General features: G+C 37.6%; 2 protein-coding genes across 3 annotated transcripts in view; both read left to right on the top strand.

Moving 5' to 3' along the window:
• The first annotated feature begins 143 nt into the window (after positions 1–143).
• Positions 144–5,925, top strand: LOC110055680 (uncharacterized). The gene is made up of 6 exons (XM_020762077.2): positions 144–291; positions 762–787; positions 2,638–2,758; positions 3,005–3,049; positions 3,690–3,821; positions 4,345–5,925. The coding sequence occupies exons 1-6, from the start codon at positions 154–156 to the stop codon at positions 4,534–4,536; spliced, it is 654 nt and encodes a 217-aa protein (XP_020617736.2). The 5' UTR covers positions 144–153; the 3' UTR covers positions 4,537–5,925.
• Positions 5,926–26,797, top strand: part of LOC110055799 (nucleolar pre-ribosomal-associated protein 1-like) — a 25,803-nt gene continuing 4,931 nt past the window's right edge. For both annotated transcript variants that reach the window (XM_089282752.1, XM_089282753.1), the window contains exons 1-31: positions 5,926–6,087; positions 6,292–6,428; positions 6,614–6,901; positions 7,414–7,510; positions 8,429–8,511; positions 8,931–9,166; positions 10,043–10,238; positions 11,187–11,324; positions 11,833–12,154; positions 12,516–12,727; positions 13,446–13,547; positions 14,418–14,686; positions 14,910–15,010; positions 15,486–15,703; positions 16,247–16,325; positions 17,051–17,215; positions 17,508–18,257; positions 18,963–19,613; positions 20,059–20,165; positions 20,276–20,324; positions 20,728–20,785; positions 20,874–21,004; positions 21,347–21,441; positions 21,658–21,731; positions 22,245–22,429; positions 22,808–22,918; positions 23,626–23,689; positions 24,261–24,423; positions 24,876–24,969; positions 25,977–26,137; positions 26,661–26,772. In XM_089282752.1, the coding sequence (XP_089138878.1) occupies positions 5,928–6,087; positions 6,292–6,428; positions 6,614–6,901; positions 7,414–7,510; positions 8,429–8,511; positions 8,931–9,166; positions 10,043–10,238; positions 11,187–11,324; positions 11,833–12,154; positions 12,516–12,727; positions 13,446–13,547; positions 14,418–14,686; positions 14,910–15,010; positions 15,486–15,703; positions 16,247–16,325; positions 17,051–17,215; positions 17,508–18,257; positions 18,963–19,613; positions 20,059–20,165; positions 20,276–20,324; positions 20,728–20,785; positions 20,874–21,004; positions 21,347–21,441; positions 21,658–21,731; positions 22,245–22,429; positions 22,808–22,918; positions 23,626–23,689; positions 24,261–24,423; positions 24,876–24,969; positions 25,977–26,137; positions 26,661–26,772 (5,608 nt within the window). In that variant the 5' untranslated portion in view covers positions 5,926–5,927. The remainder of the gene's footprint in view (positions 6,088–6,291; positions 6,429–6,613; positions 6,902–7,413; positions 7,511–8,428; positions 8,512–8,930; positions 9,167–10,042; positions 10,239–11,186; positions 11,325–11,832; positions 12,155–12,515; positions 12,728–13,445; positions 13,548–14,417; positions 14,687–14,909; positions 15,011–15,485; positions 15,704–16,246; positions 16,326–17,050; positions 17,216–17,507; positions 18,258–18,962; positions 19,614–20,058; positions 20,166–20,275; positions 20,325–20,727; positions 20,786–20,873; positions 21,005–21,346; positions 21,442–21,657; positions 21,732–22,244; positions 22,430–22,807; positions 22,919–23,625; positions 23,690–24,260; positions 24,424–24,875; positions 24,970–25,976; positions 26,138–26,660; positions 26,773–26,797) is intronic.

The raw sequence follows: 26,797 nt of genomic DNA, 5'->3' as shown, positions 1-26,797 counted from the left end.
TTCCGATTTGAATTAATCGCGTGCAAGGATCTGTATACGTAATCAGAAAATTTCCCCTCAGTCAAAGGAAAAGAAGTTAAAAGAGGTTTCGCTGCGCTAGTCGCGCCACATTCGATTCCACATGCGAGCCTGCGATCAGTGAAGCCGCTGATTATGGCGGCTGTTGGGGAGCAGTTTTGTTTATCTCTAAATTTCAGCTCGGAAAAGCTTGGTCCAGATGTTCTTTGGTATAATCCACCACAGCAGTATAAACTACGCTGCAATGGCGACACAGGATTAAAAGTTTTATCGGTATGTCCCCATATCTAGTAATAGTAAATTATGCATAACATCCAATTAAGGTCTACAAATCGGTATCTCCTAGGGTCATCAACAGATGAGCTCAAGTAATTAAGATCTTCTCAATAGCATTTCACCCGGTTTAGCTGGAAAAACCATGAATTCTGATAACGAGAAAATTTAAGGCCAAAGTCAAAGAGGGTTGAAAGTGACGCTTACGTACTAGACAACGTTGTAGAATAAACTTGTTCCTTCAGTTGATAATATTTGACTTATTTAAGAAGCTTTAAAAGGTAGAGCTGAGTTTCTCTTTGCTTGGTTCTTGGTATAATATTCCTATGAAGATCAGAATTTGCATGGTTATAATACTTTTGAGTTTGCTCAAGATTAAAGATTGGATATGGAGCAGTAGCTAGGCATGCCAATCCAAGTTTGCTGAATTTCCATAATACATCATATTAAAATGGTGTCCTTCTTTTCAGAAAGGACAAACAGATTTTTGGAAGAGGTTTGTTTTAACGAATTGTTTATAATAAGCATCATATATTATCGAAGTGAAACACTTTAAGAATTATTTCTTTTTATTGCTCTATCTTAAGGTTTGTGCCAAAATATTTTTATGTACACTGCAGTTAATGCTTTTTTGGGAGCAATTACAGAATACCCGGCCACTTCATTTACATGTGCCAGTGTGCTTTCAAGAATGAGGTATATAACAATAGTTGCTATTCTTATTCAATGAGATGCTAATAAGTGGCCGGGTATTCTGTAGTTTAGCCCTTTTTTGTTCTCTGACTTGGGTTTGCAAAGCATCTAGCATACCATTGTAGTCTTTCACATACACTGGCATCCTTAGCTTAAAAAGGTTGACCTTGGAGCTCAAAGCTTTGGTCTAGAATGTGCAAAGAATTTCTCTTGTGGTCTAAGTTTCATGGTAATGAATTGTCAAAAGTGGCACACTTAATCAAAGGTACAGATAATTTGCAACAGTTTCTTCTTAAAGTTACTCTAAACCTTCGTGGGGCTACTTTTTCCAAATTTTCTTTTTTCCAACCAAATTAAAGTTCATTATTCAAGGTAACATTTTCCAAAAAATGAAAATAACATGTTAAAACGTGCGTGAGTTATTGGGAAAAAGAGGTTTTTTAACAAAAGTTAATAAACCGTCAAGGTGTCATAATCCCCAAAAGGCATGGACTCCTCGGCGACCTTTTTGTGGCAAATGGCTTAATCCAGAGATCCTATATCAAATACTTTCAATTTGAGATTTCATGTCAGTCAAGAATGCCTTTTTGTAATCACACTTCGGCAATTGCTCTTAAGTTTCTTTTTGTCTTGTTGCACATCGCTTTTCTCCGTTTTGCCCTTTATTGTTGACCACCGGCCTAAAAGATATGCACCTAAAACGTGACTGTAACACTATCGCTTTATCACGAAGCTCAACTTTCCTTACTCTGAACACTAGGGGTTCTGTTATTTCACTGGCTGGCGGCATTTTGAGTTGACATGTCCCTCTGAGAAGGCGTGACATGTTTATAAATCTTTACAAGGCGAAAACTTGCACTCGTTTTTTGAGAGAATCCCTCCTCTTTAAATGAATTAATAGGGTATGTAGAATCGACAGTTTTCCTTGAAATTTGGCCAGAACATTCACTGATAGATATGGAACAAAAGTGTGTCAGTGAATTCTCTTATTTCAAATACTTTTCTTGTGGCGGTCTCTAACGCAACATGTTATGCGAATTTTTTGATAGTGGAACTTGACAGATCTATAAAAAGATAACCAATAGAAATGAAAGAAAATGCTGACATGCTTTGAGAGATTGATGCTTTGTGATTAACACTGCACAGTTATTTTGCATCAACGACTGCATTTGATACCCAATTAATTCGCCGGAATTTCAGTCTGTTGTTTTGGCGTTAACGGCTTTTGCCGCCTTAGGAAAGCAGTCATCAAAAAAGAATATAATTTTATTGAATTCTACATTTTATAACCTTTCTATTGATATATAGTTTGTGGGGGTTTCCTTCAAGACAGTGCGCATATGAATTTTTTTCTGGAGGACACCCGTGAAGGGTTGAAGTAACCTTAATGAAGTGGGATGCTAAATGGATATGACACAAGAATGCAATGCTAAGCGGACACTAGCTGGATGTTGTGCTAAGTGGGTTACCAGCAATTTTCTCTACAGAGTTAGGCTTCTTTCTAGAGTTAGAAAGTGGCATTGGCAGGATGCCATCTATTCCAAAAGCATTATTTCACAATAATATCAGACTGTTAATTGTAAGCCTTAGGACATTTTCAGTGTTCCGAAATTCCTGAAATAAGGTAACTGACTCTTATTTTATCTAAATTAGAACTTACTACAACCCAGAAATCATTAAAGACAATGGGCATTTGCTTCATCTTGTGGTCAAACAGACAAATAGCATCATAGAGACATCATTTGAACTAACAGCTGTGAACCAGTTTGATCAGGTTAGTCAATGGCATCTGGATCTCTGAATCACAACTGAAGTTATCTCTTCATCACGTATACCAAAACTACTCATGATTTTAGAAAAAGTTCTGTTTGAAATCCATGATCACTGACCATCTTCTCTTTCCTGAATAGCAAACCTAATTTTATACAGGGGTAAGCTGTCACTTCTTTCACAACCTTATTCTACCAGCTGTATTGAGTCTTAATTGTGAGATTTAGTAGTATGATGTTTATATCCGCAGGCTGGTATAATGATAAGAGTAGATGGTGATCATTGGATAAAGACAGTAAGTATTACCTGCTAATGCTGCGTAAGACATTGTTTTGTGGTTATGTGAATCACATTTACTAGTCCTTTTCAAGCATTGTAAAATAACCCTGACTTTAATCTTTTATAAGGAATAGAAACCTTTGCAACATATCTGGGAAATTTTTGTAAAACTGTAAATGTTAAGAATGTCTCTGCGCCTCTGTCCTTATTTGCAGCCTTCCATAAAATTTCCTATAGAAAATAAACCAAATTGAAGGGTCTATTATAAGATAGCAAGCGTTTGCAACTTAGTTGGTCAGATTTAGAAGTGTTGTTGCTGTTTAAATTAAAATAGGGTAGTGGTAGTCAGGAGCAAACATTGTAAGATAATGGTTTGACACTGACTATTTTTTGATGTTTCATTAAAGACGTTTTGGCTGGTGCTTGAGTCCTCATCAGTTGAAATATTAATGTTAGTACGCATGATTCAAAGAGCAGCACGTCAAACGTGCACTGAAGAAAATTCTGTGTGAAGTTTCAAGGAAACGTAGCGCAAGACTTGTGCACGTGCCAAAGACTTGTAGACTTCTGGTGATGTGGTCATTTCCAGATTGTGGATCCTTTATTGACTTCAACGCTGTTGTTGTTGTTTATTTTCATATTTCCAAACTTGGAAGGGTTTAGAGTATGTTGATGGAGTATGTTTCATGAGTTGTGTAGTGACAAACTACTGGAGTGACTGGTCAACACAGGCCTGGAACAACAACAAATTGGCAATTAGAATTCACAAGATACAAGATGATTATGTGGTAAGCTGGAACATGACATGATGTTTTATGGCAATTTGCATATGTTTGTTGTTACGCTGAGAAGGCAATTTAGGCTAGCCTAATGCAATCCTGTACATGTGTATTGAGATGCTAGCTATATACTGCATAGTAGCACTACTGGAGAGGTTTAAATTTTCAAAGTGCGAATTATCGTCGGGTATCTTGGTTAATGAAAGCAAAGAATTGAGGGGTCAGATTGAGGGGTTGGTAAGAGACAGAGGACTTATTGTGTAATTCCATTTTCTGTTACATGACACTCCCTCTTCTTTGTCCCTGCTGGGACATAAGGCCATATAAATAATTGCTGCATAAGTCAACGTGGAATTTGCCTCTCCCTGCAGACAGCACCCTAGAGGTTTGTCAGCCTATCCCCAGAGTTTTAAAGTTTGAATTTATTTAGATTCCTATGTCATTTATTGACCAGGCTTAGTCTCCACTGATTTTCACAATTAAATCCTGTGTGCACTGGAAAATTATCAAACATTTTTCCTTTCTGTAATAGATTGAGAGTAAATTACCAAACGGAAGCTCTGATGAATGGAAATTTGTTCGAATTTGTCATCTGGACTCCAGAGGGAATGCAGTGAAGATTGGACTGTACTGTTGTTCTCCTACTAAAGAGGGAATGAGTGTGGTGTTCGATCAATTAAGCATTCAACATTCCGATGGCTCATATAGTCACAAAGCTTCTTAGAAATTAAATCATTTTGAACTTTAGATATAATAAAATTGATTTTGATTTTTCACAATTCTCAAGGTATGTTAATACATTCATACTCAAATTTAGAATTGAAGAAAAATCACTTTATATACAGTTGACACAGGGTTAGATTGATAGGGGCTGGGTGGGGGCAGAAATTGGAAGTGAGCACAAAACTTTTACTTTTATATCATGCTATTGAAAATACCCCATTGACAAGAATTCATCCCCTGTCCCCAATATTTATTATCTCCATGTTTTTCAAGCTTAGAAATCAAGCATCATGTATATAAATATATTTACCAGCTGGAATGGGACTCATAAAATTCCTGGAATTTGCCTCCAGAAACAAAATCTGAATTTTTTTGATTAAAACCAAACAGAATATACAATTTGTGGAAGATCATTGTTTTGACTTGTTGAGGATTTAACGTTTTTTTTCTTTGTCCTATCACTTGTTGCAAACTGAGTACATTTACTTCTGACAGTATGATCACAAGATGACATTTACCATCTTTAATTTTTTACCTTACTTGATGTTTGAGGTAATTTTTTGCCTTACTTGATGTTTGAGGTAATTTTTTCCCTTACTTGATGTTTGATCCTACTAAGTCTAGTAATATGCCTGTGGTGGCTACACACAGACGTGTCACAAAATCCCCGGTATGGTCTGTCCACCAGCACTATACTGGTGGTTTAGACTGTCTGCGACGCAGGCTAAGCAATACAACGTTTTTTCAAAACAAAGCAAAACATTGTAGTTACTTTTGTGTCCTAATTCACACTTACATTATACATGCATTTTTGATAACTGGTATATATAGCTGAAATTATAAAGAATTTGTTATGTATTATTTATTCAACTTTAGGGAAGTTCAAAAAAATAAAACACATTGAAAAACAAAGGTTTTGCCATCTGTACTTATCTTGAGTGACTGTGAATATTATAAACAGAAAAAATCAGCATGTTTACAAATTTTTTGTTGGACAAAATAAAACAAGTAAGTTACCGATGTCACACTCATCTAAATATTTTTTTCATTCAAACAAAAAGTAAGCCTCATGGCTCGATTTATCATGCCAAATTTTGAAAGTATGCGAAGTTTCATAAGAATCCGTTGCAAACTCATGAAAAAATTTGTGGCCCCAAACTTGACAGTTTTTGCAAAGAAAATGTTTCCTCAGTCGGGGAAAACCGTTGCTTTGGAGCACATCTGTCACGCTACGGAGTCACGCGAGGATTTGTGACATTACAATACCAGCTATATAAAGTACTCGTTGAAACACGTGCAAGTAGACAATATGGCGGCGTCCTCGAAACTTTACACACACGTTACAGTACAGTGTAAACGTTTGTAGGGAAGATTTCAAATGTAAAAAGAAGCATGAAGAAAAGAAAAGGTGGAGATGCAGACGAAGACGGAATGCCGCAAAGGAAGAGAAAGGCTTCTAGTCTTGTAGACGAGAGGCAAAACAACAACAAACCGAGTGAGTTTTTGCGCACGGTGAAGGGGTTGTTACAGAAAGAACAGACAAGACTTGCGGGTATGTTTAAATTAGGAAAGAAATATCACTTTTAACTTTTTGTTTTCCATAATAATACCGTTTTTGTTCATTCTACAAAGGCTGAATTAACAGATGTAAAAAGATTCGTAATCTTATAGTACTGGAGAATGTCATTATGTACGATAAGAAGCTTGGATCAATTAGCATGTTGTTTGCTTTGATTTTTCTGCTTGTTTTTGTAAGGTTTGAAAAAACTTTTGAATGCACTAAATGGATCGCAAAATAAGGAATCAGTGGAAAGCATCGTCAAGGAGGGAGCAGAGTTTCAGGAGATTTTCAAAATTTTAGAAGGAGGCCGACACAATCTTTCTCAGCTTGAGGTAGAGTTGATATACAAGTACACGTGTAGCTTTTATTTTTCATGTTATGTCCAGTGAAGTGCATAAAATGCTGCTATGATGCTACATTGCCATTTGTTTTTATTATTCTTACAAGCTTCCTCAGACTCTGACAGTGCTAAAACACCACCATATGACATTTGACGACTATGTCTTTCTTGTTATAGATCCAAACATGCCTGGAGATCTTGGAAAGTATTTTGTTGTTCACTGCAGCAGAAAGCCATCTCTCCTCAAGAACAGGGATGTCAATAGTACAACGAGTCCTGCAAAGTCACTTAAGTCTACTTTATTCATGTTTGAACCCAGCAAATCCCCCTGAAGTTATAAAGTCTGCTTTGAAACTTCTCACAGCCATGGTTACACAGGGGTCCTCGGCTGCGAGGGAAGTTCAACGGTCATTTGACTTTACCCTTAAGTCCCTCTCCTCACTACCAAACAAACGTGACAGCAAGGTGCAGTATATATCAATTCTGTATTTACTCAGTACTTAAATGTTTTAGAGGTCATAGGAAAGAGAGAGGTGGGGAAAGACTATAAGAATATTTCATTGCATGTATCTGTACTTCCTTATACAGCAAGATAGCATATTTATATTTTGATAAGTAATTTTGGTTATGATAATGATGATGACAATGATGATCATGCCCATGCACTCTTTCAGTGGAAATGAGAATACTTGCATAAAATGTTCACATGTAATACATGCCTTTTGGGTTCAATTTTACCCTTGGTTCAATCTGGTAATTTTCTTCGTTTTATTATGTAATATAAAATTGCATGAAGGTTAAAATTGAACCACCACATATACACACAGCACATAGCACAGACCAGTATTTCCATGGCTGATTGGCTCGCTAAAACCCATTTCCACTATTTGTGTCAAGCTCTGACTGGTCACTTGCATGCTTGTGAAAGTGTCTTATTTCTGAGAAATTTATGATTGTTTGAATGTTTTGTTACTCAGTCAGTGCAAGATGTCAGGACTTGTTTCATATACTTATGTCTCTCATTCTTGATGTTTGGTGACTTGGCTGTTATGAAGCAGATTTTAGAACTGAAAGGTAGTTTGCATTCACTGTATAGATGTAGCAAGCATGACGAGAGTAACTGGGACTAACTAAAAAGATGAGAGTAACTGGGACTAGCCCAAGTGATTATTATGGGATTAAGAAAAAGGATCTCACGAGGAAAAACAAGATAGTAGGAAATGACAGTCGAGGAGAAAGGTTTTGTTAACGTAGTTTAGTAGCTGTTTTTGCGTGATAAAAGTAGTGTGCAACATAGATACATGTATAGGCTGTCTTAATGAGTGGAGATGGAAAATCATGTGAATGTAAATTTATTCAACAATAATAGGCCTCTTAAAATACCCTTGTAGAACATTCATTCTAATAGAAGCCATGTGTCTACAACATACTCCACTCAATGTATGTACAACACCACAGCAATGATGTTTATTTTGACCATTAAATGTGTACCATTTAAAACAATCAAATTTGTCACCTTTGGAAATTGATGTTCCCCTAAATTAGTTACTTCAATTTGTTTTGGAGACACTTGCAAGCAGTCATAAACAAGCTTCTGTATTAAGTAATATATGAAAAAAGACTCTTGTAGGGACTGTAGGTGACTTCCACAATCCCCTTTACTGTGGATGTGGCATCTAAGGAAGATCTATATTATTGTACATGTACACACCCAGCTGGAAAAACGGTGTGAGCTGTATTAAGTCTAACTTACAGTTACTTAATAGGTCAGTTAATTATGGTCCACTAAAAACAGAGCTTCAATAGTAAGAACAGATCAACAATGGTACATGTACTTGACACTCACTCTGAGGTCTTTTATCAAACAATTAATGGTACTGTAGGTACCTCAGGAGATCTGTTAGTATGGAAAGATTAGATGTACCTTTAGTAAGTTACTTAATGTCTGTCAGTGGAGTTTTAATCATTTCCCGACACCTTTTCTGACCCTAGGATTCCTTCAGTCAATAATGAAAGGTCTTCAGTTTGATGCACCAGATGTAATTAACACTGTGTTGTCAACCCTTCAGGGACAAGTAAGTAAAATAACAACTTGCTCTTAGCTAGGGAAGGGTTTTTAAACTGGGTTTTTTGTAGGTGGGTAACATAATGTTGTTTTAGCAAATATGCATACCGTCCCACAGCATAGCTGACCAAGGCTACAGTGTACATGTATGTTGTAGGTCAAAATGAAATTCAGGTTAAAATGATTTTAATCTAGTTTGATTCTCAATTTCCTTTGTCTTCTAATCCTTATTCTTCATGAGCCACGAATAATTAGGGTTAAGAGACAAAGGAATTTCATTTTAACCTGATTTTCATTTTGACCTACAAGATGTATATGAAGGAGATGGTGATTTTTGACAAACCTGAAAGTCTAATGTAAAACAATGCTATTACCAGTGTTTTAAGTGTTATGCTGAAAATCAACTACAAATTCTGCATTTTCTTTTAGGTGGTTCAAAACTCTGGGATAACAAAGAAAACCAAAGTGCAGTTCTTCAACTCATATGTCCTTTCGCAACTGGCTAATCTTTATCAGTATGCTAAGGATGCCAAGGAGGAGAACAACAACAAGGAACAATCTGATAAAACAGTGTGTCACAATGTCCATAAACTGCTATTGAAGATCTGTGGGTCACTCAAACTTGGAATTTGTTTCTCCAATACTACTGGAGCATTTGCTACCAGGTACAGTCTGTTCATTTGTATGGAGTGATTTTGAATTCTCTTATTGTGAGTCTGAGGTACCTGTGTCAGGTACGTATAGGCAAAAATTCGCCTGTATGACATTAGGCATACCTTTACTGCACAATACAATATGGCTGTAATTCCTAATTAATAAGAATGTTATCTTAACAATTAGATCATAAGCTCTAAATCTCTTTTAAACAATTAAATTATGAACTTGAGATTTCCATCGCACGATAGTTGATGTGGGCGCAGACCTAGTCAAATATCACACAGAAATCGAGAGCGAATAATCTTATTATTTTAGTATAATCTACTAGTCGTCAAAACTTTATTCAGATCCTTTTCACAGACAATTCGAAAACGCAAAGAAGCAGCCGTCATTTTGGTAACAACTGCACACTGCTATGCTACTCACTGTGTATCACAGAATAGGAAGTGTGTTGCATAGCCAATCAGGGAACGGCATTTGTGATAGAATGCTAGTAGATTTATACCAACGTGTGATAGATGACAAGGGCGCAGCCCAAGTCAACTAGAATAACACAGAAATGTAGAGCAAATAATGATTAATCAAATTCTTCTTATTAGTATAACTCTACTAGTTGTTTAAAACTGCATCTAAACCCTCTTCACAGACACTTTGCAGATGCAAAAAAATTGACTGCAATCTTGTTAACAACTGCACACTGCTTTCATGTAGAGCTCTACACACTATCTAAAATAGAATAGATAGTGAAAAGAATAGCCAATAAGAGGTAATCATGATACAATACTAGTAGATTTATATATTAAATGCACATGTATGTAGATGTGTAAAGTAATATGTACATGTACATGTAGATGTGTGATTAATTGTAATTTTTGTTTTGTCAGGAGTAATAACCCAGTGTTATTGAAGTTCCTTCAAAGCTTAACTTCAGTAACAACAGATGTACTTATCCAAGAACTGGTCATCACTGTGTTATCTTGCTGTCAAGATTTGGTCACACCTTTTCTTTCAAGTATGTCAGCAACATATGAACCCAGGCTTTCTATGCCATGGATTGCAAATATGAATCTGGTAACAAAGGTGAGAAAATGATGACGTAAAGTTCAAGGAACAATAAATATGTGACCTTTCACGCAAAAACGTGCTTTAACAACTCTCCGTTACATGAGTGAAACGAACGGCTATCAAATGGGTTACAAATGGGTCACCAAGCCATTTGAAATGGGTTTCAATGAGTGTTCGAATGGGTGATTAAGTATTTCAATTGCTGTTTACCATAGACATTCATTACAAGCCGTGGCAGTGATTCTGATGATTCTTTGCTGCTTAACAAAAGGTTTAAAGATCAGTATGTGTAATGCCTTTCGAAGAGCTCTAGCTACACTGTACATACATGTACATGTACAAGCTCGGCTCTTGTTCTTGTTGGGTGAGGCTCTTAATTCATTCAGTGGTATCATAGTTTCTCTCCAATGAGCTGTATATTAAGGAGGTTGGTACTCAACAAAAATCAGCAAAATCTTTATGCTGCCAGGGATAACTTGTTTTTGGCTAGTATATATCCCATTTACAGGAAGAAGTAATTTGCTACCCCATGCTTCAGGAACTGAGTTAAAGTGCTGATACTGGTTTTCATATTATTACATGTAACAGTGTAAATAGTGATTCATCCCCCCAAAATAATTATACCTGTATATCATGGTCAATTTTCTTGGGTCTTGCCATCTCAATTTTTTGACTATAATGATGCAATTGTGGCTTCTTTTGCAAGGCTGAGAAAGTCTCTGGCTCGCACGGTTTAGGTCTTCCTGTCTCATAAAGTCTTGGTTTTACCACTTGCTACCCATCATATTAGCAGTAGATCAGAAGTTGTACATGTATTTTTTTGGAGTAAGTAGTGGTATTCATGAAGATATGCTCTAAAGACAAGAATTGAATCAACTTGTGCCATGTCAGGCTTGCCCCTTCATTCCTGGTGAACATAGGGTTTGACCCAATTTATAAAATATGTTGGTTTTGATTTTGTAGATTTACATGGCACTGCCTCAGCCTTCACAAATGCTGGGGAAATCTGGTTTGAAGATGTCAACAGAAATGCTACCAGCCTTGATCAATGTAGTTGTTCCTTTGGGAGTAAGCCGGACAGGCTTAAGTCGTGGAGTTCAGGTAATTTAGTTAAGAAGTTTATTTTTGTTACAAGATATTACTGCCTGAAATCATTTGGACAATCGATATAAGTTACGTGAACTGCAACCTTGGGCAGAATGTATACAATGCCCACAGGAGGAATGAGATGAAACTGCCTGGCTAAAAAAAAAAAAAACTTGTGTGGGTATGATTGAAGACCTTGCATTGTAATTTGTAATATTACTTACAATAGTTCTAGTGTGATGCTTCATTTCAAAACCGTCAGTTTACACAGGGTTTCATTAAGGACCAGGTAATGGGCAATTGACCTGCTTTGAGGAGGATTTTGCCCACCTGGTGTGACCATCTAGTGGAATGTTTTTCTTATAATTAATAAAGAAGTGTACATGTAGTTCAAATAGTTTTGCCCGCCTGTGAAAGCCAGTTGCGCTCTTGCTGAAAATGTTAATGAAACCACTGTTACAGAACATTTGTTTACATATTTCGATGGCCATTCTCTAATATTTAGCTTTTCTTCTCTCAATAGCATGCTAGTTCCCTGGTGAAGCATACAACATTATCACTGTTAGTCTTGATCCTCAAGAGAGCACAGAATACTGCAGATTATCTGGCATCATCAACATCATCATCATCATCATCATCATCATCATCATCATCATCATCATCATCATCATCATCATCATCATCACCACCACATCATACAAATGCTGCGTCACAGTCAGCTGAGACACCATTACTGCAACATTTTAGAGAAGAGGTTATCAAGGCACTACCTGATGTAACAACCATCATTTCACTGCGGCAAAACCTTGTTAGTGGAAAAGCAAAGGGAGAGTCCCAAGAAGAAGGTTTGTGGTCAAATAAGAGCCAAGACTCCCTGAATGTAATAATATATTCTACAAAAATTAAAAATAAACTATTTTTTATTGTCTAGGGGACAGAAATCTCTGAATTGACTTTTGTGCATAAGATGTTGTTTGTTTAAGTTTGGAGGGTGGCTGATTTTTAGGGGGATAATTTTGGCAAGATTACATACGTGTACTGTACATGTACTGTTACTGTCTTTACCTATTTTACTGAGACACATAGTCAGCAAGAAATGTTTTCTGTCAAGAAAAGAAATTAATAGAAATAAATATAGTTTGCTGTACACTGTACCATGTACTTCATTTTCGCACGTACATGTATGTCAATTATTTTTTTCTTCAGAAAAAGCCTGTCCCACAGTTCTGCTAGCACAAAGTCTGAAAGTTATCTATGGATTTCTGATGCTATGGCCATCAGTCCTTTCTCATGTTAACTTTGACCTCAGGAAATTATTACCAGGGCAACAGGAGATGACTTTGCTACCCATTGTACAGCAGTTGACTTTGCAGATTCTACTGCAGGCCCCGCCTGGTAGCTTAAAATGGTATCAGCAGGTCAGTATTACCCAGCAAATTTCAATTTACAGTACAAGCAATGTTAAGTTTCAGCAGAGCTACATGTGTTGAAGGCAAGACATTGTACATGTAGGTTTGGTAAGGGGTGGTGCCTTTTGGTTGACAAGTGTACCAGAGGTTGGAACGCTTTAAGATTCGTTTGTATATGTACGTGTACTGTATGTTCTCTGCCAGAAAGATATAAAAATTCTACATGTGTACACGTATCTCATGAAATCATCTTGGATACAGTCTGGTTAAATTAGGTCAAAAAACTTGGCATTTTTTCCATAAGTTTTTGGGGTGGGAAAACTTGCTGTAGGGGTACACACTGGTGTGATTTCATGTAATTTAGAGGAAGGATTGCAGAGGAAGATGTAACAGGCACTATTAAAGGGTGTGTATAGGGCTTCACAAGTGTTTTACTGGAAAATATACCACTTGTAAAATTTGAACAAAACAACATCCCGGTCTCGAGTGCCATATTTTCCATATCCTCACCAGTGAAGAGATTGATGATTTCTTTCATATCATGTTTGACCCTTAAACTGTACTCTTAAATTTGTTGGTGCATGATCGAAATGTCTTCAGATTTTTCTCTTTCTTAGGGGGAACCTGAGCCTGATTTCATTTTTAACAGAACTTTGATGCATGTCAACGTAATATCTTTCCCTCTTGTGATTACCCATAATTAAGTTTCCATAATTTATGTTTTTAGAAAGGTAAAAGCTCCACATCTTTTGTATACTCAGTGCTCAAATGGTATACATCAGCTAGAAGTGAGGATATCAAGGGTGAAGCTAAACAACTTCTCTGGAAGGTTAGTTTCTTAGGAAAAGACATCTTGTAGGAAATGGGGTACAGCAAAGTCTCATGGAAAAACATTTGTTCTGTGCAGTTGATTTTCGCTGGGTATGTGGTTTTGCTCAATTTTATACACTGTGAACATGGATCCAGGGAGTGGGGACAAAAATGAATAATTTATTGCAGTGACATTTAGTGTTTGATGTTAAGGAGCTGCCAGGGACATTGTGTTCTTGGGCAAGACACATTACTCCCCAAATAAGAGAAGATACAGAGAAATACAGTCTATGATTGTGGAGGCGCAGTGGCCTCATGGTTAGTGCGCTCATCCCCGCCTTGAACGGTCTGGGTTGGAACCCTGGCCGGGGACAATGTATTGTGTTCTTAGGCAAGACCCTTTAATACTCTCACAGTGCCTCTCTCCACCCAGGTGTTATTAACATCGCCAGAGGCCATGCTCCTTTTAGTCAGCACCAAGAATTGCGACCTCTGGCTGGACCTGATTTTCTGAGCATGTGTAGAGTTTTTGTTTCGTATTCTCAGCCAATCAGATTTGACAGATTTGACAGAAAGTCTGTGAATTGCAGACTTCCGGTGTTGGACCAGCCCAGAGGTTGCGATTCTTGGTGCTGACCAAAAGGAGCACTGCCTCTGGGGATGACAATGCCAAGGTGTATAAATGGGCAATGGTGAATTTAATGCTGGGGGTAACCCTGCAATGGACTAGCATCCCATCCAGGGGGGAGTAGAAATATTGCTAGTTGCTTCATGCCGCAGAAACCAAAATAGGCTGCAGCCTGAATGGCCACTTATCATGTTTGCAGACTTAACATACCTTTACATGTACATTGGTGTTTGATGACATTTTTCAAAATATTTTTTGCAGCTTCTAAGTGAAATGGAGCTTGTCATCAGCTCTCCTCATGGAAATGAAGTAGAAACTTGGTTGAGTCACCTGTGCCATAATCAACTATACGAAGGACACCGAGAGACACTTCTGAGGTTCTTAGATGAAGTATTCACTGCAGTAGCTGCTGAACCATACGTGTACACAGACATTGTAATTGACATGCAGACTGAAGCAGTTGCTCAAGAGGCAAATGAGGTGCAGTTTGCTATGGACTCTACTGAAAGGAATTGGTCCCCTGATAAAAGGTTTGACTTTGATTACTTGAATTTCTGTTTCTAGGATAAAATGGGCCAGCCCCTTTTTCAACATCACCCATGCAGCCTTATGTGAGTAGTCACAGTTGCTGGTTTAATTACTTACAGTAACAGCGTGCAATATACACCCATTATGTACTTATCTTGCTCTTATTGTCTTGTAAAAATAGTAGAATCATGATTAGAAAACTTACTGAGATTTGATTCTTTTCAGTCTGCCAGTGAGTCTACTACTTGTTGGAGCTTTAAAGCAGTATTCACAGATGCTCTCTAAGATCAATGAATCAGATGAGGAGACAGCAGTGGGTAGTCTAGGTATGTGCAGTGTAGGTATTTGAGTAATTATACCTTGAAATGTTAGGGACTTGCTGAACAATTGTTGTAATATACATGTCTGTAGAGTAAGCCTTCCAGCTTCTACAATGCACTATAATGATAAACACAAATAACTGCAAACAGCATTTGTGCATTGACATGTAAAATGTTATATCTATACAATTAGTTGAAAGTTATTCCTTGATCTTTGAGGAAGAGGAGGTTCATTTAGAAATTGAGGGGTGCACATGCTACATTTTGGAAACACACAAAATAATATTATTAGCCCCCAAGAGTACTTATTTTAAGACAAAATGCATGAGACTAGACAATTAATATTTTTTAGTTGAAACGTTTATGACAACTATTTTTATTCTCTACTGGGAACATAGCAACCTTATGTAATGTTCATCAGTTATTGTCAAAGACAAGTGATTTTATTTGTAATTTTTGATTAGTTTTCCTCTGGTTTCAGGTTGCATAGCCCGGTACATGAATTGTGTGATCTTTGATATGATTCACAGCACACTGAATCCAGTCATTCTGTGCTTCACTGTGCTTCATTACTATGGTAGCATTGAACTGCCAGACCATGTGACCGTCATTAGAAGTTTGCACCAAGCCTTGCTGCAGTATGTGAACTGCTGGTTTCCTGCTCCAGTGCAAGTGGAAGGTGTAACTGATGTTTTAAAGGTAATGTAAAGCCAAAATTGGGTTATAAGCAGTAACAAAGTATGCAAAGTTATCTTTGTTTCTTTCCTTGATTTTTTTTCCCTCGGCTATCTTTCTGAAGAGATACATGTAAGTTACAACTGTACATGGAGGTAACTTGGATGAGGAATGCATTATAGATGTGGAATATTGTAACTGTCAAATTTTGTCATGAGCAACATCAAAATATTAATAAGAAATTTAGTAATTAAAGTTAAATGAAGTTATTGCCTCACGTTTGTGCGCATTTCCTGTCCTTGCTTTTCCTTTGAATGACGGAGAATTTCATTGGATTTTGCATTCAGGCTGGAGTACATTCACTTTGGATTATATCAATGTTCAAACAGTAATGTGCAGTATTACTGTATTGAATAAAAAACTATTTATTTTGAACAACATTTAAGCAAGAAAATCAACGTAAGTAAAGTAACCTGATGTTTTGAAGTCTCGAAATGTCATGTTACTTTACTTATGTTAATTTTCTAGCTCAAATTACTGCAATTGAAATTTTTGTGTATCTGACAGGAGCCACCAATGGGCAAAGACAAAAGCTTGAAGGAACTGCACTGTTTTTTGGCCAAGACTACTGTGAATAGTGAGCAAGGTAATGAACACTTTACTTTTGCTGTAGTTCTAAGGTGTAGAATGTACAATGTAGGTCTGAGGTGTTTCAATATGCCAACGGGTGAGATCTGTTGGCATGCAGTAGCCTCGGAAATAAACAATGAGATGTGTGAGTCATCACTGTGAAAATAACAACAGTGAGGAGCGATTCATCTCAGACATTTCTAATAAAAAAATAAAATATTAAATAATTAAGTAGTGACTCTTTTTATATACCGAGAAATATTCTGGTTTCATCTCGAGTTCAAATCAAGTACTGTGGTGTTTCTGAGAAGGCACTGACTTTCTTAGATCCTGTCTTTAGAGAAGCCAATTTTGAAGTATTTAATTGAATATATGACTGAAGTACTGATTGACAAGGTTGCCACAGGTCAGGAAATGGTCAGGGAATTATTTATTTGGTCAGGGAAATTTTGTTTCTATCAGGGAAGGTCAGTGAGGGAATTTTGAAAACTGAGGTTTCAATGTTTGTGGCAACCATGCTAGAGTTTGTACTCTCAGTCTGTCATAAACGGTGTAAATCATCATGGATGTACAAGTACATGTGGTGTTCGTTTATCGTGATCTTTGTTGCTCGAAAACCTAACATGTATGTCAAACCTTGCCGTGTCAGAGGTAATAATTTCTGATATCAATCTGTAGATATAATTATTGGTTTCAAAAGTAATTCTCACTGATTTATTAGTTTCTTCATGTTCTTTGCAGACAAAGTAACAGCACTGACAGACTTGTATCGCTATCTTGAGTCCCTCAGTGAATCACAGCTCAGGACAGTAATTGTCAACTGTGTTGACTTTTGCAAGCATCGACTTTCTGAGGATTTCTCACCCCTTGTTCAAGTTTTGCAAGCCAAGAATTATAGTATCGCAGGTGATCAAATAACATATTAAATGAATCTACACTCCTCATCCTAAATGAAACTGTTGCAAGATTTGGTGTGCTTGACATGGAAAAGACGAGTAGTACTGATATTGCAGTTCCACTGTTGGAAGTTTTTTTGTGTGTTTCGTCAGTAGGATCTTCTCTCTTGTTTTGAAGTTCTCAACTGAAAAAAAGAAAAATTACTGTTCTCTCCATTATTAATGAAGTCTATGATTTAACGTATCACTAACGGAATACAAGTGACATATCCTTACAACCATTTTTGTCCATAATTTTAAAGGTTCCACATCTCCTGAAACCATTGCCCCTCTGCTACAAGCCCTTCCCTTTAGCACCCTCTTGTGGCAGGTACTTGGAGAAGTTATTCAAGATACAAATACAGCTCCATATAAGGTAAAACTGACGTCAGAAAGGTCTTCCCTTGAGGTTAACACTTCAAGCCCTCTTCCCAGCTCATGGATGCAGAGCCTGTTGATGACAGCCTTAGAGAAGGAACCTTTGCTGAAGACTGTTCCACTTTGCTGTCATCTCTTACTGTATCTTTGTTCTCTCAAAACAAAGCTTGTCATTATTGCCAATCCAGCTGAACAGGGCGGACTGCAATCTGCAATGGAGCTGTGCTTTCAGTTGCTTCAGTATCTACTACAGCGTTTATTGGTGCTCCAACAGAGCATAAGCAAAGACAAGACAAATTCAGTGGAAGAGGTGCAAAATGCGGGTCACGTCAATGCTGTTATGGATTCCTACAAACCTGACAAACAGGAATTGAGTCACGTGGAAGACGCGTGTTGCACTGTTCTTCATCATCCTGTGGTTTTGAACAGCTTTCTTTGGAAGCCACGGCACCTGCCAGACTCGTGTAATGTTTCACGGGATGTAGGCACTGAGCTGACATACAATGTGGTCAACCTTCTGTTAGCTGTACTGCCAAGCCTAACATTGCTGCAGAAGAAGATTCTGATGGCTCCTTTTGTAAAGAAGCTTTGCAATGATGGAATGATGGAAATCCAATCTGCACAAAATGGAAATGGTAATATTTAGTTCTTAAAATGCAATCAGAGATGTGATATCATTTTGCTAGGAAATAGTCAATATACTATCCAACTATGAATATGTATGTGTAGGGAAGGTACCCGCAAGGCTGGTGGAGCCACGCCCTACCGACTGAGCGTGCAAGGTTACCATGACAACCCTGTAGCGGCAACTACTAGGCACTGTTGCACTGAAATACAAAGGGGGATTAAATCCTTACCCTTTACTTATATTGGGGAGGGATGGGTTGAGAGCAAACCTTTGACAGCAACGTAAACGTACGGCAACACGAGCGAAATGATTTACCTCAACAGAAGAGCTGTAAATTTCCAGGCCTCCCTGCAGAATCCAGACTGCCCTGCATCAAGGAGGGAAACCGCTGGCTAGCAATTGTTTCGAGTTTAAATTAGTCTGAATTACATTTGGCCACATTTAACGGATAGTTAAGTCTGCAAGTCCTTGCAATTTATGATTTTAAACAGTGGGTCTTTGTGTCAGTCTGCAGCGCTACACAGCCGCTTGTTTGTTCTGACCAGAAAACAGAAAAATCCTTTTTAAGCACACAAATTTTGGATTTTCTTGAGCTGTTTTACATCTTCCTTAATTCCTCAAGTTGTCTTCTCTCCCTACCTACTTGCTTATACAAACTTGGAAGAGTGTCTTCTCGTGACCGGTATCTTTTTTTGTTTTTTTCTCTAAATAGTGGTGCCATCATCTCAAGCTCTCTATCTACTTGGCCTCTTTCATGACTACTGTGACAAAGAGCGCCAAGCTGAATTCATCTCAAAGCTGGTGCAACTCCCATCCAGCATGCTAATGACAACTGATCCTGTATCAAAAGAAACAGCGCCATCTGTGTTTCTTGTGACTCTAATGATGTTGCTAGAAGGGGAATCACATGGTGAAGAAAAACTTCCACATTCATCATCTGCTCTTCTGAGAGACATTCCACTTAAGATGGAGGAACCACTCTCCGCGTCGCATTTCAAACAGTTGATCAAGATTTCCGAAGATGTGAATTGCACACAGCTGGATTCTGCCATTTTAAAACTTTTGCAGACGTCGTTACTGTATGTAGTCGCATCATCAACGACCCTCCTTGATGCATGTCTCAACAAACCAACAGAAATCAAAGTTTCTATTGCTGTACATCTAGTCACTCATTCTCCAGCTCTGAGGTCACATTTTGAACTTTGTTGTTTGTGCACACCCAACACGAAGAGGAAGAAGCTGAAAACACCAAGCAAACCTTTGTCAACCGTTTTATTAACATTTGAGGATCATCTGGTAGAATACCTTCCTTTAGTATCGTCATATTTAAACTGTATCCAAGGAATGAGGGAAGAGACTTCAGGTGAGCATTCATCAATGTTTTTTTTTTTTTTTTTTGGCTTTGTAATGCATTCGATTGCCGCAAGAGGCAAAAGTATAACTTTGCCTTGCGTCTGTTAGCTTCAAAATTTAAATTTTCTTAAATGTTTTATTTCTGGTGTTGTGAGCTTCTTTCAGGTATTCTTGCCACCCAATGCCCATGCTCTCAATCGTTGTTTTTGGCAAAAATAAAAACAATAGAAAACTAGAATGTTGCAATATATTTTCATAACTTGAAAGTCTGGAAAGTTAAAAAACAAATTGCTAGTTAAATGGTTAGTGACTTGTTAAGATTTAGCATTGTGCTTCATTTGATGGAAATCCAACTTTTATTTATGTCATGTTGAAAGGAAACGCGCTTCCTAAGTTGAAGGTGTTGTCATAAAACGGAATGCTGCTTTACGTGTTTGTTTTCTTTGCACTGGTAGATAAGACAAGAACACAAGCTGCAGTTTCACATTTGATTCAAGCATACTGGGCACCATTGTGGGAGTGGCTTGTTCATGATAGAGAGGGAATCTTCAAACACAACGAGGTACTTTAACTATATGTGTAAACAAGTGCGCATGTGATTTCTGTAATAATTTATGATCGAGCAGAACAGAAATGCTACACTGAAGTTTATATTTCTGCTTTTCGTCATAGGAGTTATGTATGAAGCTGCTCACTACTCTGATTCGTACCATGCAAAGAGGTTAGATGTTATGCGTGAATGATCTGTTACACTGTCACGTGTAGGTCAAAAAAAATTTGTACGTAATTATGATAAAAGTTTTGAAACGAACTTGTTTTTATAACACATGATGATGATGTGGATGAAGCTGATGGTAACATACGTCATCAAATTTTTTGCCAAATTTTAGGCCGCAGTTTTCGTTGTGAAATGTTTTTTTAAATTGTGGGTTATAAAATTAATGTATTCAAGCTTCTATCTGGGGCGTCTCTTTGTTCTAACAAATGGCCAACGCTCGAAAGTTGAGCTTCACTAACATGCTATTTGGCTAAGGATGTATACATCTATGTCAGTAACGTTGTTCCCAACAATAACGTTCTGTACATACAAGTATTGATAATATAAGTTCTCCATTGTTCTCTAGATGGCACTCTCAACAAAAAGCTCGATGAACTTTTCACGAAAGCGTCAGTGTGGGACAGGTATGAGCGAGACATTACATGTGTTAATTGAATTGGCTTATATGCTTTTATAATACCGTCCTTTTGACGTTTTTGTTTTATTTTTTAGCTACCAGTTGAGAATCTGTCACGTTCTGATAACAAGCGTATGTCAGGACTTTTCGACCAGTGACCAGAGAGTAGATGCTATGAGCAAATTCGGCTTTGCCTGTATGGAATTCTTGTCCAGTTTTTTGAGAGGTAAATTATTTTGTAAGCTGTATCTACAGCTCCCATTGATAGCAAACGGAAGTTTGGACATGTAGCAAGTAATGTTCAATCTGTTTCAGTTTTGACATGTAAATGCACTGAAACTTCATCGTCAGTTATCGCCATTGATCGAAAATTAGCCTTGAATCGCAAGACTCTGTATGTAAGTTATTTCATTGTAGTAGTAACATCCATTGAAATCTTGTAACTCAAGATGACATTTGTTTCTGGCTAAACATGTCCTGCAAACCCGGAAACGTTCTTTTTTCTGAATCTAGAGTAGTTTATAATGAAACAAAAGGTCTGATTACTTTTTACTTGGTTAATTTCTAGAAAACAAGGATGTCTATGACACAGTAATTGAGGATGCTCTGAGTCACTTGGAATCGATTTGCAAGGAATTTACTGACACAGGATGTCTCATTGCAGTAAGAAATGTACACAATATCCGCTGAAAGCAAGAATTTATGAATACTTAGAGAATATTTGACCGGCAATAATGGAGCAATCTTATTGGTTGATTTTAGTCATTGGCCCTCTGAACTAACTTTGTCGTGTAATAAGTATTTTTGCGTCTGGGGTTGAAAGAAAAGATAAAGTTCTACATAGTAAACTAATATTGATATTTTCATCTTGTTGTTTAGAATGCTGTTACTGTCAATGTCGTGGATGAAACTTGTATTTCAAAGTGGAATAAGTTTGTGACTAACTGTTTAAGGTATATAAATCTTATAAATACTACTCGTGCAACGCTTTCGAGAGGTATACCATGGAGTATTCCACGGGTGACTTGTATTTTCCCTGTATACACACGAACCTTGTAACTGTTTTATCCCAAGCCATAGAAAGTAGAGTGGCCAACCGTTTCTGCGCCTTTATACTATGACAAAGCCGTTTTTTTTTCTTTCACTTTTCCACTTTTTTTATTATTACCCTGTGAGATTCAAAAACAAAAAGAAATAACATATTTTAATAACACCTAACATCAGTAACATCAATTATTTTACATGCCCTGATATTATAATGTAACTAAATAAAAATAAGACTGAACACTATAAATTAATTTGTAATATGAATTTTACATATGTGAAATATTTACGTATGTAAAATGACAAAGCTATTGGCACCATTCCTCTTCATCAAATGGCTCAGAGAATCCTTGCCTTCTGGAAATACAGTTTTGATAACCACAACCTTAAATGTAGCTAATTTGGGTTTGTGTGTTTTTCAGATACAAATTTGAATGCTCCCAGGTTCTTAGAACTTTGAGATTCATTATCAAAGCACTGTACAAGGAGAGTAACAAGAACTTCTTTGGTGAACTGCTGTTCTTGGAAACTTTGTATGAAATGTTACTAAGCCATTCTCAGTTTCTGAATGTTATCCTCGATACTGATGGAAGGAGCAAAACAAAAGGTAACATTCTTCTTGCATTTGTTATGTCTTTCTTTTATTGTCAGTATGATCTTGTTAAGATCAAAATTGTGAGAAACTCGATTGTAGTGGATTGAGCTTGTGAATCTTTTTTCAAGAACGCTGTTAGAACGAGGCCGTGAGGAAGTCTCAATGACAAAAACTGGTTAAGATGTATTAAATTGGTTTTGTAACATGAAACACTAAAATGGAGAGAGCTATTTTCAAATCTGCCTTCGATTTCATAAAACGTTTCTTTGTTGCAACACCACTAGTAGCTGTAGGCCCCATTTCATAAAGCTTTTTGTGCAAGCTCCTCGGGGACTGTTCTTTGTAGCACAATTTATGTTCCAAGATTTTTACTGATGTCTTTATTCACAGAAGCCCTCGCTCAGCTGATGGTTACAGTTGTGGAGTTGAATCCTAACTGCTGTGTGTCGTCACACCTTCCAGTACTCTTTACTGCTTACTCCGCGTCACTGTCAACCACAGGTGAAAACACTTATAGCAAGTGAATATCAAACATGATTATTTTAAATGCGCCAGAAAGATCTAAAGAAATTAAATATCATTGCGGCTTAGTACAGAACTTAGGGAGCTGCAAAAAAAAAAAAAAAAAAAAAAAAAGCCTGAACAACTGCAGGCTTGAATGGAATCAACGGGACGGGAATAGGAAGCCATGGTCAAGTTTTGAATTTGTAATATACTTGTAGATGGTGAAGATATGCTTGTGAATGTATGAAATATCACATATATTAGAGAACATTACTGTTAAGTACGCTGCAACAAACAATGTTACTTTAAGATTATCATCATCAAGTCTGTGCGCCCCAGTAGGCGCTTAAGGCCGAATACTAACCCTAACCCTTAAGATTATAGCAAAACGTAAATAATGTTGGTAAATGAAACAATCCAACTTAGCTCTCCAAGTTAGCTCTTAAGTGTCTTTGTTCTTGACTCGGATTAAATGCCTGGTTCAAGCCCACTGATGTCCAGGCCAGAAAAAATCGAACATCTATGTCATATAAACGAACCACGCTGTGAGCTGTGCAGCAATGTCGTTAGTTATTGTGCGTTGTAATGCTTGTCGAGCTACAAGCATGTTGTTCTTCCTAACCTTACAACATCTTGTGTCTCAAAAGTCGAACGTTACCTAGTAGCAGTGTAGCATAACGAATTGTTGTTGTGTTTGCTTTCAGATCAGTCCATTTTATACCTGTTGAGTCTGTATGAGAAAAACCACACATCGTTTAAGAATTACAGGTATTGAAGAGACATCGGACAGTAACTTCTTGTACATCTAATCAGTCTCACAGACGAGCTAGTAAAACTTAATCACGAAACGACAACCAGGTCTGAAAACGGTTATGAGGGCAGAGGATTTGACAGAAGTGGCAGTATGTTAAAATCGGCAAAAAAGAAATAGGAATTTTCGAGGATTTTCTCAAATAAAAATGGGTCTATGAATCGAATGAAACCTGAATATGTCTTGGACACTAAGGTCACTGCTGAAGACTATGGAACTGTGTAGAGTGAAAGAAATGATGGTCGAAGTTGTCAGTATTTGCAAGTGTCAAGAAACCTGAAGAAAACAAAACTAGGGCTTCAACGGGGTTAAACACATGGCTTCCACGTTTGTTTTGTTATGCCACTCTACCGAATGAGCTTTGAAGCAACACATTAGGATGTGCATTTGCGGTAAATGTAATTACAGCTCCTGTAGTATCGGTATTACATCTGAGGATGTAGTTTCTGTCCTTAATAGCGTAGTGTCCACAAGGCGAAAGCTGCCTGTAATTGGCGAGATCTCAATTTTCCACATCCTTCTTTTCAGACCTTTTCTCTGGGGCCCAGCCGCTGCTCACCATCACCAAACCACCAAGAGCCTGGGTCCATCATTATGGCAACAGCCAAGTGTTAGTGATGTACTGGAACAAATGGATGCCAGCAAAATGTATCAGTCAACGGTGTCATTTCCACAGAGCAGGCTTCTTCAGGTTTGTACACAGTAAGCTCTCAAGCATACGATATACTTAAGCAGGATGAGAGAAAATAACCGAGTGATACGAATAAATATTTAACAATATATGTGATTCTTTGCCGTGTAAGTGTTTTGTTTCACGTATGAGTAGACAAAGAGGAGACAGACAAAGAATGACAGGTAAACTATTCATATTTTTAACTCCTTTAATTGTTCTAATCCTACTCAACTATAATGTATGGTTCCTGTGGTTTGTCTAGGTTTGACATATTTTATTTATTAGCACGTGTTGCAGACCTATACAGGGTCGATTGCTCAGTGCGTCAGGCGTCTGCATTACTTAGAATTTTTTAAGATTTGCATCCCACTGGACTTTCTACTCCCAGCAGAACTTTGCAATATTAATAGCTCCCCAAAATCCCACACTTTGTTTGTAAATTGTACTTTTTCCTTTTGCTTTTTTGTTAGCCTCAAGTCCAGAGTGAGCTTTCGCGTCAGACAGTCCAAGATGTTTACGACCCTTGCTTCCTTTTACCGTTATTCAGCTGTCTTCTAGCTCCAAGTTAGTACTTTGACTGTTGCTATTGATTAGGCTTTAGAATCTTAATATTGATAATCTAATATACATTTTTGTTAAAATGTGTCAATTTTATGGTATCGGTTGCCATGGTATTTTTCTCGGTTTAAACAAGTGACAGTTGACTTTTTGGAAGAGTTTAATTTTCACGGGCTGGACTTTGTTTTTGGCAAGCACTTAGTGGGGTTATTGAAGCTTTCTATGGTTTATTGGCGCTAGAAACTCCATGATGTTGGAAGGATAAAATGAAGTGAAAACCTGTAAGTGTCAAGGCGTTTAGCTTTGTAAACTTGTAAACTAATGGGGGACGTATTTAAAACACCAAAACCTCGAGAGAAACCTTCTTACAGTAAAAACTCTTGTGAGGGAGCCCCCAGTTAAGAGGACAACTTTTCCTTTTATATAAGTCTGGCCCCGAAATTAGTGTCTTACATGTTTATCTGGATTTATGAAAACGGTGTCATTGAAACTCGGTCTTAGCACTTTGTTCTCGCCAAAAACTCTCCTAAGTATTTCCATAGTAGGAGATATAAAATGTCAAAAGAATGTCAGTCTAAATTTTCCTCGACTCTCTCGTACCACTGGCAGTAGAGTCTGGTGTTCCTTTTTGTACACTTCTCCTTTTTGTCCCATCACTTGGAGAGATTTTTACGGCCTTAAGCTGTCGTAAAATTAAGGTCTTTAGCTCACTTGATGCAAGGGAAGAAACTCTTCATGAAGACCGTTTTCTTAAATCCAGTAATTAATACGGTAATTTACTATTAAACGGACACTAAAATCAATTTTATTTTGGTAATTTCTATTGTTTAAAGTAAAACTTGTACTATGCGGACACCAAGGAAAGTACGGAGGCTGTTTGCATTTATATGGTCGGTGATTGTGTAACCCCAGGAAATCATTTAGCTGAAATTTGGGTTTGACAGTCGCTGAATTGCAGCATGAAATGTACTTAACAGCTATCGTGTTATTATTATTATTTTTCTGTTTGCCAGATTTTCAAGTGGACTGTCGGAAGTTCGTGGAGCAAGGTTGCTTGGGTTTTACAGTAGCCTCGTTGTCCTCACGTGATGTGCACGTCCGGCAAGCGGGATATCACGTGCTCAGTAGATACATGATGCATCTTGAAGGGGCCAGATTCAAAGAGAGAAAACAGGTCAGTGCAGGTCACTCAATATTGTGCGAGGGAAAGACAGACAGACAGACAGTCAGTCAGACAGAGATATGGACTGACAAACAGACAGGCAGTGAGACAGACAGAAATAGAGACAGTCAGGTACAGATTTTCAGATAGATAGACAGACAGACAAACAGACAGACAGACAGGCAGACGGACAGATGGACAGTGAGACACTGACAAAGACAGACTGTGAGATACAGACAGTCAGATAGGCAGGCACACCCAGGCAAGAAGATTATAGGTTTACAGACTAGGTATCAAGAAGGTTGTCAGGGAGGCCTTTCTATCCAGTTTTTGAGAAGCCTGCGGAAAGATTGGCTCCCTACTTCTCCTCAGCCATCTTCCTTGTTTTTGTCCCGAATTCTTTTCAACATCTGACATTCACTTCTTTACCCTCCAACTGAAACTTTGATCAGGCAAGGAAAGGTTAAGTTGGCACTTGAATTACTTCCAGCACACGGATTAAATAGGTATTGACTGATCTTTATTTTTTTCTTAGATTTTCCATTTGTTAACGTGTTTGAAGAATAGCATTACAGAAGCGAATTGCCGCATATCCAGCTTAATGGTATGCTTCATAGCTCGAGTGGCAAACATTCTACTGAAACCAGGTGAACGTTGATTTGGGGCTTATCA

The sequence above is a fragment of the Orbicella faveolata genome, unplaced genomic scaffold (genome assembly GCF_042242905.1).
Source record: "Orbicella faveolata isolate gen_17 unplaced genomic scaffold, um_ofav_v1 contig_12, whole genome shotgun sequence".
Lineage (NCBI taxonomy): Eukaryota > Metazoa > Cnidaria > Anthozoa > Scleractinia > Merulinidae > Orbicella > Orbicella faveolata.
The sequence above is the reverse complement of the archived record's forward strand: the minus strand, read 5'-3'. Positions and strand labels throughout refer to the sequence as shown.

Bases quoted from the DNA above. Each gene is read 5' to 3' on its own strand.
- LOC110055680 (XM_020762077.2), top strand. From the start codon at position 154: ATGGCGGCTGTTGGGGAGCAGTTTTGTTTATCTCTAAATTTCAGCTCG. The intron at 788-2,637 runs GTTTGTTTTAAC...TATCTAAATTAG, and splicing joins CAAACAGATTTTTGGAAGAG to AACTTACTACAACCCAGAAA. The intron at 3,050-3,689 runs GTAAGTATTACC...CAAACTTGGAAG, and splicing joins GTGATCATTGGATAAAGACA to GGTTTAGAGTATGTTGATGG.